This window comes from Prionailurus bengalensis, chromosome B2 (assembly GCF_016509475.1).
Source record: "Prionailurus bengalensis isolate Pbe53 chromosome B2, Fcat_Pben_1.1_paternal_pri, whole genome shotgun sequence".
Classification (NCBI taxonomy): Eukaryota; Metazoa; Chordata; class Mammalia; order Carnivora; family Felidae; genus Prionailurus; species Prionailurus bengalensis.
Window position 1 is genome coordinate 8,774,195 of NC_057349.1, and position 12,378 is coordinate 8,786,572.

A 12,378-nucleotide genomic window follows, 5' to 3' on the forward strand; every position below is an offset into this window, starting at 1 on the left:
GCTCTGTCTCTCTCTCTCAAAAAATGAATAAGCATTCACACACACACACACACACACACATACACACACACACACAGATAAATGATAGTATGCCTGTAGAGATAAGAGAACCTTTGTGTACTGCGGGTAGGATTGTAAACTGATACAGCCACTATGGGAAACATTTATGGAGAATCCTCAAAAAATTAAAAATAGAACTACCATATGATATAGCAATTCCATTTTCAAGAATATATCCAAAGGTAATTAAAACACTAACTCATAAAGATATCTTGCACCCCATATTTAAAGCAATATTACTTATGACAGCTACAATATAGAAACAACCTAAGTATCCATCAATGGATGAATGTATACAGAAGTTGTGCTTTAGATTCACAATGGAATATTATTCAGCCACAAAAAAGAGTAAAGAAATCCTACCATGTGCAGTAACACATGTGGACCTTGCAAGCATTCTGCTGAACTAATAAAGACAAATACTGTGTGATCTCACTTATGTGGGGGGCATGGAGAAGGGAAGGAAGAGGAAATGAAAACCAAACTAATAGTAGAAGAGATCAGATCTGTGGTTACTACGGGTAAGGGGGCTGGTGAAGGAGAGAAGAGGGGGATTGCGGGAAAGCGGTCAAAGGTACAAACTTGCAGTTAGAAGATAAATAGGTACTAGGGATGTAAAGCGCAGCACGGTGACTGTGGCTAACACTGCTGTATGGCATACAGGAAAGCTGTTAGGAGAGTTAATCCTAAGAGTTTCATCACAAAGCAAAAAATCTTCCCCTTTGTTCTTTTCTTCCTTCTTTCCTTTTGACGGTATCTATATGAGAAGGTGCAGGTTAGCTGAACTCAGTGTGGTATTCATTTCATAGTATATAGGAATCAAACCATCATGCTGTACATCTTAAATTTATACAGTGATGTACATCAATTATCTCTCCATAAAACTGGAAGGGTGGGGGGGGAGGGAAACATCAGAGAGATTAATGCCTCGAAAACAGAATGAAAAGGGGGCAGAGTTGAAGGAGGGAAGAGGAGTGAAACTGCAGGTGAACCAGCTCATACTGACCCCTAGAGGCCACTGTACAGGTTTGGCTTTTACTCTGAGTGAGGTAAGGTAGTGGGGGGCGGGGGGGGGACACCACGGAAGTAAAGGAGAGACATGGTCCCACCTGTGTTTAAAAAAAAAAACACAAAATTGCAAGAGTTAATGTGTAAGTCCAATTTCCACAGTAGGCAACTCCTTGTTAATATTTAAACAAGGAAGGACAGGGCTACTTTCGCAGACAGATCAGTGGGACCACTAATAGGAGGGTTGGGTCATGGGAAGCCTGAGAGGTTCAAGCTCAAAGTAATTTCCTTTCTTGTTTTGAACAATTAAATCCACTGAACCATTTTAACAGTGTTATTATGTGAAAACTCCGGTAAGACTGTCAAACTAACAAACTATTCAACCCCATGTACCTCCCATGTAGCCCTACCACCAGAATGAAGAAACAAAAGTTAATGAAATACCCAAGACTTCATAAAAATTAATTCTGTTAATAAAGAAAGGTGGGTTCAAACCATAAGAAAATGAGTCTTTGAACAGAAAAGGAAATATACATGATGAACACACTAAAGCAGTGTAATTGAAGACAAACCAAAAACATATAAAACAATTCTGAAGGTATCATAAAATCGCAGAATCCACCTGGGGCAGGGGGGCACAGGAAAGCATTTATTTTAGTTTTAAAAGCTTTAACGGCAGAAAAATATTAGACAAAATGAAAGTTATTTAACTAGATTTTCATTTTTTTCAAAACGGTCAACATGACCATTTATAATGTTTAAAGAAGATCCTTATCAGCATCTATTGGATACTTTGCAGCTAGGGCTGCTCAACTATGTATGTGTGGCTGGAAATAGAACTGATAATTTAGCTAATGAAGTTAGAAAAATACAGACAAGATACAACATGGTGGTTTCTCTAATAGATGGTCCTTTCCAGTCATTATTCCAAACCAGCCATTACAAAATAAAGTGACATGAGAAACCAACTTAAAGTCTCGTGGTAGAACTTTGTTGTTGGAGACCATAAGGAATTGTTCCCGATTCATCTTTTGAAAACTATTATGATTTGGAAAAGGCTAAGAAAGATACAATGGATAAAAAATATCCATTCTAGAAATAATGGACATGGAAGGATAGAGAACAAATAAGTTAAAATCCTATTGCTAATCTCGGGGACCAAAAGAGGGGGAGAGAGGAAAAAACATAAACTGACTCATTTAAGAAGGTAGCAAAATACAATGATTGCAAAACTATAACCACTTATTAACAAGGTACATAAACTTAAACAGGCTCATTGGAAAAAAAAAAACTAAATAAACAACAGCAATAATTTCCTGACTTCTTTAGTTATTACGAGATAGAAGTTATCACTTAATTATACCAGTGAGACTGAGAAGTATTTCCAATATATAAAACCAATGTGCAACATTTTCCACCACATTCCAACTATATAACTGTGTCAGCGATTACACACACTGAGAGGATGCACAGAAGTGTCCCTTTTGAAAGCATACTTTGAAAATGAATAAAATGATTTTACTGGAAACCCCTGAAAAAAGTAGATGTGCTTTTATGGTCCAACCAACACCATGCCAGATGGGCCATGTTACGTATCCAAGCTCAATTCACTTACTCATTAAGTTTGGAAAACATCCTCAAGTAAATCTCCACGGGACTTTTGGGAGGTTACTCAGTTATTAACACTGATAAAAACCATGCTTGATATAATAGTGTTGCCTTCCAGTCTCAATTCATGACAAGTTTATACTTTGAATTAGTATCAAATGCAAAGTACAAAATCTGACACACTGAAGAGCAATGTGTTAAATAGGGAGGAGCTATTTGGCGAAGTACCCTGGGAATTTAGGTCAGTCTAATCCAAGGTTGCATCAATTACTGAGAAGTTAAGGGAAACGGAAAATCAATTAAACTTGCAGATTGTGCCATATTGGGAAAGTCTTGAATTACCAACACTGGAGGCATTTGGAATTAGACTGAATGAAATACCAGCAAACGTATTATTAACAACGGAGGCCTCTCATATTAGAGGGGAAGAAACATGACTTAATACTAAAAACATTTTTCTAACTTCAATAGGCAATGTTTATTTGCAATCATTTGTCTTACGTTATCCAGTAGACTACCTTTACAAAGAGAAGAATTTAAAGGATTCTTTATTTGTTTGGAGGACTTAATGAACACATATCAGAAGAAATACAGATTTATATTCCCTTCACAGATTTCATACAAAAAAAAAATTTTTTTAACGACCATGTAAACCAAGACTAAGGTACATGAATATTTTAAAATAAATAAATAAATATAAATACTTCAAACACTGTACTTCTTCTCTCAGAATCAGTTATATACCTTGTTGAATTACCGAGATGATATGGAAAAAATCCTAAATTCATTATAGTCTGGTTTCTCCTAAAGTAAACGCTATAAACGGATGGAATTTTCAGGCCACTATTAAAATAGTGAAGATTCATTCAGAATAACTTGAAATTTTCCATTTCATTCCAACCAAGACAGATATAAATGGAATATGCTTTATATGGTTTTATGTTAATTATAATAGTTAAATGCTTTTGGGCATCAATGTAGCTTATTAATTCATTTTTTAAAACATTACTTGGTATAACATAAGCAGTAAGAAGAATGCCAACAGGCTGTGGCAGAGGCTGTATGTCCAAACTCCCTTCAAGGAAGACATATGAAGAGAGCCCAACAGGAATCAAATGTGGAAACAAGACAGTTATGGCACAATCCTCTTGTCAGGCAGTATTCCATCTGGCCTTTCTGGGCAAAGACTTGCTTCTCCATGGAGCATTTATCAATCAGGGTCCCAGCAAAGCAGATGGTACACTGCATAATTGAAGAGGTTTTAATAAAGGGACTATTTACTAAGGTTTGGCAAGGTTAGGAAAACCAACAAGAGACAATGCAATACTCTCAGGCTTGCAACAATGGGGTGCTGTTCCCACCCCTGGGCCTGAAAACGCAAAGGAAGGGAACAACTAGAAGAACCTGGAGAAACAGATGAAGAGAGTGGGCCACCTGGCAGGATCTGTGGCCGCAGTTGAGGGAAGCACAAAACCAGCCTAAGCAGAGAAGAAGAGAGTGAGGAAGTGTTAACAAATGCTCCCATCTCACACTCTAGTCAAGCCTCCGACCTCCAGCTGGAAAAATCCAATTAGATACCAAACAGTAAGGAACCTACTGATGCAATACATACACAGGTCAGCCTCTCTGGGCACACGTCAAGGTACAGAATGGGTCTGTAAGGGTAAACGGAAGTTATCCACTCATGCAGGACCCCAAGACAAACATAGAGCAAGCTACAAATAATATACCAGGAACATCAAACAGCACATTTTGGCTGGAGCAGAAGGTGTATATATGGAATCAATGGAAGAAAAAGTGAAAATGACAGGGTAGAATAAAAGATAATTAAGATCACACTAAGAAGTCACAGTTTGAAGGTACACATGCAGGAAGGTAAAATAATCCCAGGATAATGGCAGCAGTGTATACAGTCAGACTGGAAGAAGAGTCACTTCTAGCAGTTAGATGATTCCAGCAGCCTCAGTATTAAGGAAGTAGTAAGAAACAGTAACAAAACTTGATCCAGTAGTATGTCCTGGGTATCTAAAAAAGCATATCCATTTAATCCTCTCTATTTTGAACTAAGAAACCTGAGCCTCAGAAAACTAACCTGCTGAGAGGCACCTGGGTGGCTCAGTCGGTTGACCCTCTGACTTCGGCTCAGGTCGTGATCTCGCGGTTCATGAGTCCCAGCCCCACATCGGGCTCTCTGCTGTCAGCCTGTCAGCACAGAGCCCACTTCAAATCCTCTGTCTCCCTCTGTCTGCCAATCCCCCACCTGCGTTCTCCCAAAAATAAATATTTTTGAAAAAAGAAAGTAACCTGCTGAAAGTCAACCCAGAACTAATTAGCTATTACAAATGCCACAATATTTCACCAACTTGTGCTTTCTAAATGAAATACTGGCAACAGAAAGTGAAAAACAGAAGTTCATTGACAGGTCCAGAGCTCCATCAACCAGGAGATCTCAGATGAGTCACCTGACCCCTTCCCTAGCTCACCTTCCTTATCTGCAACTAAGAGCACCTACCAAAATTATTTCTTCCATCTCTAAAGTTTTCCTGTTGCAATACTAATACTTAATTCATCAGCCTTGCCACCCTCAAGTCAATCTGCCAATGAACATCCCCATCAACTTCATCTTCAACTCATCCCTGGCTGTGAACTCTCAAATTAAATCTGATTTCAGTCTCCCCAACAAATGCACTCAAGCAAAAACTCTTCAGTGAGAGGCCATATCCAGTCAACTCAACCTACAGGTGATAGGCCTTCTGTGATACTGTGATATAATAGAAAGTATATATTTGCTTTCATCCTCAGTCCCTAGTACAGAGCCCCTACAACTCTTATAATTCCCTGAGTGATAAGGGTGGGAGGAGCATTTATGGTTATTCTTAATAAGCCCTTTTCAACCATATCTGGATTCATGCTAATGAGGTAACTCTTAAGAGGATGGGGGCTGATTGTCAAAGGAACCAACAATGTAATTAAAAGGTTGGAACTTTCATCCCCAACCCCACACTTTGGGAGTTCAAGCAGCACTGGCCAATGATTTCAACAATCATGCCTAGGTAATGTAGACTCCACAGAAACCCCCCACGTTGGTGAATGTACTGAGGTGCTGGGAGGGTGGCATACCCAGAGAGGGCATGGAAGCTCCACTTCCATTAGCACATAGCTTGCCCTGTGCATTTCTTCCATGTGGATGTTCCTGAGTTGTATCCTTTACAATAAACCAGTAATAATAAGTAAAAGGTTTTCCTGAATTCTATAAGCAAGTCATCAAACCTAAGTAGGGGGTCATGGGAACCAAATTTACAGTTGGTCAGAAGTATAGGTGACAATTCTTACAATGGACATCTAGAGTGGTGGGTAGTCTAATGAAACTGAGCCCTTAGCCTATGAGGTCTACACTAACTCCAGACAGTTCATGTCAAAACTGCTCAGTACAGCCCTTTTGATTCCCTGAGCAACACCATGGTGGTTGGGAAAAACAAGTGCATTATGAAAGGGGGCAAAAAGGGAGGCAAGAAGAAAGTGGCTAATCCATTTTCTAAGAAAGATTGGTAGGATGTAAAAACACCAACTATGTTCAATAGAAGAAATATTGGAGGGGGCACCTGGGTGGCTCAGTCAGTTAAGTATCCACTTTGGCTCAGGTCATGATCTCACAGTTCATGGATCTGAGCTCTGCTTCAGGCTCTGTGCTGACAGCTTGGAGCCTGGAGCCTGCTTGGGATTCTCTCTCTCCCTCTCTCTCTGCCCCTCCCCTGCTTGCGCTCTGTCTCTCTCTCTCTCTCTCTCAAAAATGAACGAACATTAAAAAAAAAATTTTTTTTTCAACGTTTATTTATTTTTGGCACAGAGAGAGACAGAGCATGAATGGGGGAGGGGCAGAGAAAGAGGGAGACACAGAATCGGAAACAGGCTCCAGGCTCTGAGCCATCAGCCCAGAGCCCGACGCGGGGCTCGAACTCACGGACCGCGAGATCGTGACCTGGCTGAAGTCGGACGCTTAACCAACTGCACCACCCAGGCGCCCCAAAAAAAAAAATTTTTTTAAGAAATATTGGAAAAAACACTAATCACAAGAACTCAAGGAATTGAAATTGCATCTGATGGCCTCCAAGACAGTGTTTGAGAAGTGAGCCTTGCTGATATGCAGAACAATGGAGTTACATTTAGAAAATTCAAGCTAATTATTGAGGATGTTCAGCGCAAAAACTTCCTGTCTAAGTTCCATGGCATGGATCTTACCACTGACAAATGGTGCTCCATGGTCAAAAATGGCAGACCATGACTGAAGCTCACATTGATGCCATGACTAGGAATGGTCATTTGCTTCATCTATTTTGTGTTGATTTTACTTAAAAATGCAACAATCATATTCAGAAGACCTCTTATGCTAAGCACCAATAGGTCTGCCAAATTCCAAAAAAGATTATGGAAGTCATGACCCAAGAGGTACAGACAAATGACTTGAGAAGAGTGGTCGATAAATAGACTCCAAATGGCATCAGAAAAGGCTTGTCAGTCTATTTACCCACTCCATGATGTCTCTGTCAGAAAAGTAAAAATGCTGAAAAAGCATTGGGAAGTATGAACTGGTAAAACTGATTAAGCTTCATGGTGAAGGTTCTGGAAAAGCTCCTGGGGATGACACCAGTGCTAAAGTTGAACAAGCTGATGGAATGTGAGCCCCTGGTCCAAGAATCTCGTTTAAAACTCTGACATTTAGTGCTCGCTTCGGCAGCACATATACTAAAATTAAAACTCTGACATTTAATGGTGACAAATAAAAAAAATGATTTGTGATATTTAAATAACAAAAATTGTTTTGTGTAGAAAACCTACATACTCAGTGCCCCAAGTATTGTCATTATAGAAAAACGTACTTTATCTTTACCTTCTATGATTTCCTATAGAAATTATACCCCTGCAAGCCATTTGACCACATTCAGAGCACAATATTACTGGGGTTTTTTTATTAGACTTTATTTTTCAGATCAGTTTTAGATTCCCAGCAAAATCGAGCAGAACAGAGTTCCTATATACCAACCACCCCACCACCAAGCTGTCCCTGGTTATCAACATCCTCCACCAGAATGGTACATTTGTTACATCAATGAACCTATGATGACACATCATTATAACTCAAAGACCAAATTACAGTTCACTCATGGTACTAAACATCCTACGGGTTTGGAAAAATGTGTAACACCATGTATCCACCACTATAGTATCATACAGAATAGTATCACTGCCCTAAAACATTCCTTTGTAGCCTGCCTATTCATTTCTCTCCCCTCTTCCCCAACACTGGCAACACTGATCTTTTTACTATCTCTGTTTTTTCCTTTTGCAGAAGCCACAGAGTTGGAATCATCCAATGTGTAGCCGTTTCTGATTGGCTTCTTTCACTCAGTAATGAGATTGAAGTTTCCTCTATACCATTTCATAACTTGATTGCTCATTTCTTTTCAGCACTGGTTACCATCCCATTGCCTCTATGTACCACAGTTTATCCTTTCACGGAAGGACATCTTGGTTGCTTGCACTTTCGGCAATTATGGTTAATAAAGCAGCTATAAACATCTGTGTGCAGGTTTTTGTGCAGACACAAACTTTCAAGTCCTCTGGGTATACGCCAAAGAGCATGGTTGCTGCATCATATGCTAAAAGTACATTAGTCTTGTAAGAAACTGCCAAACTGGTTTCCCAAATGGCTGCACCATTGCACACTCCTACCGGCAATGAAGGAGAGTTCGTGTTATTCCGCACTCTCATCAGCATTTGGGGTTGTCAGCGGTCCAGATTTTAGCCATATAAGTAAATGTGTTGTGGTATCTCCTTGTTTCACTCGCATTTCCTTAATGACACATGAGGTGGATCATCTTTCATGTGCTTATTTTCCATCCATGTATCTTCTTTGGTGAAGTGTCTGATGAGGTATTTAGTCCATTTTTTTAACTGGGTACTTTATTTTCTTACTCTTGAGCTTTAAAAGTTCTTTATGTATTTTAGATAATATTCCTTCATCAGATTTATCTTTTGCAAACATTTTCTCCCAGTATCTGACTTGTCTTCTTACTCTCTTGACAGTCTTCTCTTGCAGAGGAGAAATTCTTAATTTTAATGGAGTCCAGCTTGTCAGTTCTTTCTTTCACAGATCAAGCCTTTGCTGTTGCATCTACAAAAGCCACCCACACCCCAGGTCACATACATTTTCTTCTGGGCTATCTTTATCGCCATTAATTAAAATACGTGTGTGTGTGTGTGTGTGTGTGTGTGTGTGTGTGTGTATACATATATACATATATATACGTATACATACATGGCATACATACATATGTATACGTATATATACGTATACATATGTATGTGTACATATATGGAGTGGCCAGTATGCAGCTGGTACTTAAGACAGAGGATGAGTAAGGCGATTAAACCCTCAAGCATCCTGAAGCACTGCTTTCAGAAGCTCAATCAAAGAACCGCTAACACAGTGAGTCTCCAGCGGGAGAGGTCAGGGAAGTCAGGGTACAGTCACGTGGATGCAGGATCACACTTAGGAGCACAGGCAAAAGAGGAGGCCAGCCTGGATACAAATCCCAACACTGCGCTCACCAGCCGTGTGCCTCTGGATCTTAACTTCCTCAACCAAGAAATGGGGAGAATATTTATAGCCACTTCACCTCACAGGGCTGTTGTGAAGATGAAAGGCGTAGGCATATGATGCGCTTAGCGCCTGTCCCACGGAGCCTGTCCCTCCCAGCCTGCCCCCTGACCTGCACAATACACACCAGCACTTCTGTTTCTGCATTCTTCAAAACGGGACGTGGGCATGCGGTTTGCTTTTTAATCATGATGTTTCATTTTATTTTGAAATTTCAAAGAAGATTCAGGGAGACTCTGATTCTCCTATTCTCTGGTTATCTAATAAATCGATGAGTCAAAATAAATGAGGAACAGCATGTGGAAGGTAGCAGACACAAGCCAGCTGGAAAACTATGGGGTTAAAATCTCAACTTGGTGAAAGCGGTGTTTTCTTTTTTTAAACACACAATCCCCACTTGTAATAAAACAATTAAAATTTTAAGTGAAAAAGCTCAATTCATTTAATATTTCAATATTATATTATTGGTTTTTATTTGTACTAATCTAAAAGGGGAAAATAGACTATGAGTATTTAAAAATTAAACCATATAAGTGAGGATAATTTATTTCTCAGTGACTTCAAAAGGAATCTGGTTCAAAGAACAGTGACTAACAAAATAAAGCATGATCCTATTTTCTAGTGTAACTACAAAAATTATACACAAGACAGTATCAAAATTGAATACTACTTTTAAAAGTACTTTCTTTTTTTAAGTTTTTAAAATTTATTTTGAGAGAGACAGAGACCACACGAGTGAGGGAGGGACAGAGAGAGAGGGAGAAGGAGCAGGCTCCAAACCACCAGCACAGAGCCTGATGTGGAGCTCGAACCCACGAAGCTGTAAAATCATGACCTCAACAGAAACCAAGAAGAGCTGGACGCTGAACCAACCAGGCCACCCAGGGCCCTTAAAAGTCCTTTTTTTCTTTTTTCTTTTTTTAATGTTTGCTTATTTTTGAGAGAGGGAGAGACAGAGCATGAGTTGGGGAGGTGCAGAGACAGGGAGACACAGAATCTAAAGCCGGCTCCAGGCTCTGAGCTGTCAGCACAGAGCCCGACCCGGGGCTCGAACCCACCAACTGTGAGATCATGACCTGAGCCAATGTCAGACGTTCAACCGACTGAGCCATCCAGGCACCCCAAAAGTACCTTTAAAAATCATTAACTACAACCAATTAGGTGATATAAAAACCTGCAAATAACATCAACTATATCTAAATAAAACGGCAAAAAAATACACATAAATCATTTCCTTATCTTAAAATTGGTTAAATTATCTCTTCCTGATCTGAAACTCAAAACCCATTTTGCTGAAAAATAAAAATGAGATTAAAAAACGATTATGACCTGACTCATTTATAAGCCAATCAGATATATGCCTCCTGCATTAGATTGGTCAATGGACGAAGTAGTCAAGGACAAAATGTTACAACTTTATATCTAAATAAATGTTAACTAAGTGATATTTTTTTTTTTCAACGTTTATTTATTTTTGGGACAGAGAGAGACAGAGCATGAACGGGGGAGGGGAGAGAGAGAGGGAGACACAGAATCGGAAGCAGGCTCCAGGCTCCGAGCCATCAGCCCAGAGCCCGATGCGGGGCTCGAACTCACGGACCGCGAGATCGTGACCTGGCTGAAGTCGGACGCTTAACCGACTGCGCCACCCAGGCGCCCCAGTGATATTTTTATAATATAGTTCAAACAATACAGTAGCTTCCCTTTCTTACCAGCCAGAGGATATGGTCCAAGACCCCCAGTGGATGCCTGACACTATATATCTATATATATCTGTATAGAGATATATATCTCCATATATCCATATGTGTGTGTGTGTGTGTGTGTGTGTGTATATATATATATATATATATATATATATATATATATGGTACCAAACCCTAGATGTATTGTTTTTTCCTGCACATGCAGAGCTCTGATGAAATTGAATTTATAAATTAGCCCCAGTAAGGGATTAACAACAATAATAATAAAATAGAAAAATTACAACCACAGACTGTAATAAAAGTTATGTGAATATGGTCTCTCTCTCTCAAAGTATCTTACTTTCAGGGCACCTGGGTGGCTCAGTTGGTTGAGCATCTGACTTTAGCTCAGGTCACGATCTCACAGTTCACAAGTTTGAGCCCCGCATCGGGCTCTGTGGTGACAGCTCGGAGCCTGGAGCCAGCTTCGGATTCCGTGTCTCCCTTTCTCTCTCTGTCCCTGCCCTACTCATGCTCTCTCTCTCTGTGTGTCTCAAAAACAAACAAACAAACAAACAAAACATTTGAAAATTAAAAAAAAAAAAATGTCTTCCTATCCCGTATTCGCCCTTCTTCTTATGATGGTAAGATGAGCCGCGAGGTGAACGAGGCAGGCATGTGATGAGGGGTCAGGCTGCCACTGACCTTCTGATGGTAGTCAGGAGGAGGACCATCTGCTTCCGGACATGAGCTGACTGTGGCTAACCATATCCAGAAAGCAAAACTGCAGACAAAGGGGGACTACTGTATACATCTGCTTATCCCACTCGCAACAATTACCTTTAATGGTTTCCTCCACAACCTCTACCACTCGATCTATCTGTTGAACCTGAAAAGAAAACAAATGGTTAGATAAGCTATTTACATGAGACAAGAAACATTAATTAGTGTTGACCCTTCTGCTTGAGTCAATGAAACACATTTTTCTAAGCCCACGAACTCAGGTTTCCTTTAATTCATGCATTTGGAGATACTATAAAAAAAATTGTGTATTAATGTTTTATGTTACAGTGAAGTATGAAATTACCATTCTCCTGTCCTCCCATGATAATTGAAGAAATAATAATACATTTAAATGAACCTCCTGGCGTTCTGTTAGCATAGCCTATCAACATCAACTCAACAGATCCAGGGACATAAACTGAAGTTTAATTAAAACATGTCTCTTCACACACACATTCTCTTCTTTTCACTCTTCAAGAAAAATGGCACACAATGACAACCTACGCAAAAGGACATGCTGGTAGTGAGATCTACCCCCTATTCTATGCTTTATTACTCTAACACTGAAACACCTCT

The 12,378-nt window shown here is 39.7% G+C and overlaps 1 protein-coding gene and 1 pseudogene across 3 annotated transcripts in view; one reads left to right on the forward strand and one right to left on the reverse strand.

The window, feature by feature from the left end:
- Positions 1–12,378, reverse strand: part of CDKAL1 (CDK5 regulatory subunit associated protein 1 like 1) — a 659,261-nt gene that overhangs the window by 453,956 nt on the left and 192,927 nt on the right. For all 3 annotated transcript variants that reach the window (XM_043590714.1, XM_043590715.1, XM_043590713.1), the window contains one exon: positions 11,860–11,908. In XM_043590714.1, the coding sequence (XP_043446649.1) occupies positions 11,860–11,908 (49 nt within the window). The remainder of the gene's footprint in view (positions 1–11,859; positions 11,909–12,378) is intronic.
- On the forward strand, positions 6,136–9,274 carry LOC122489186 (annotated as a pseudogene).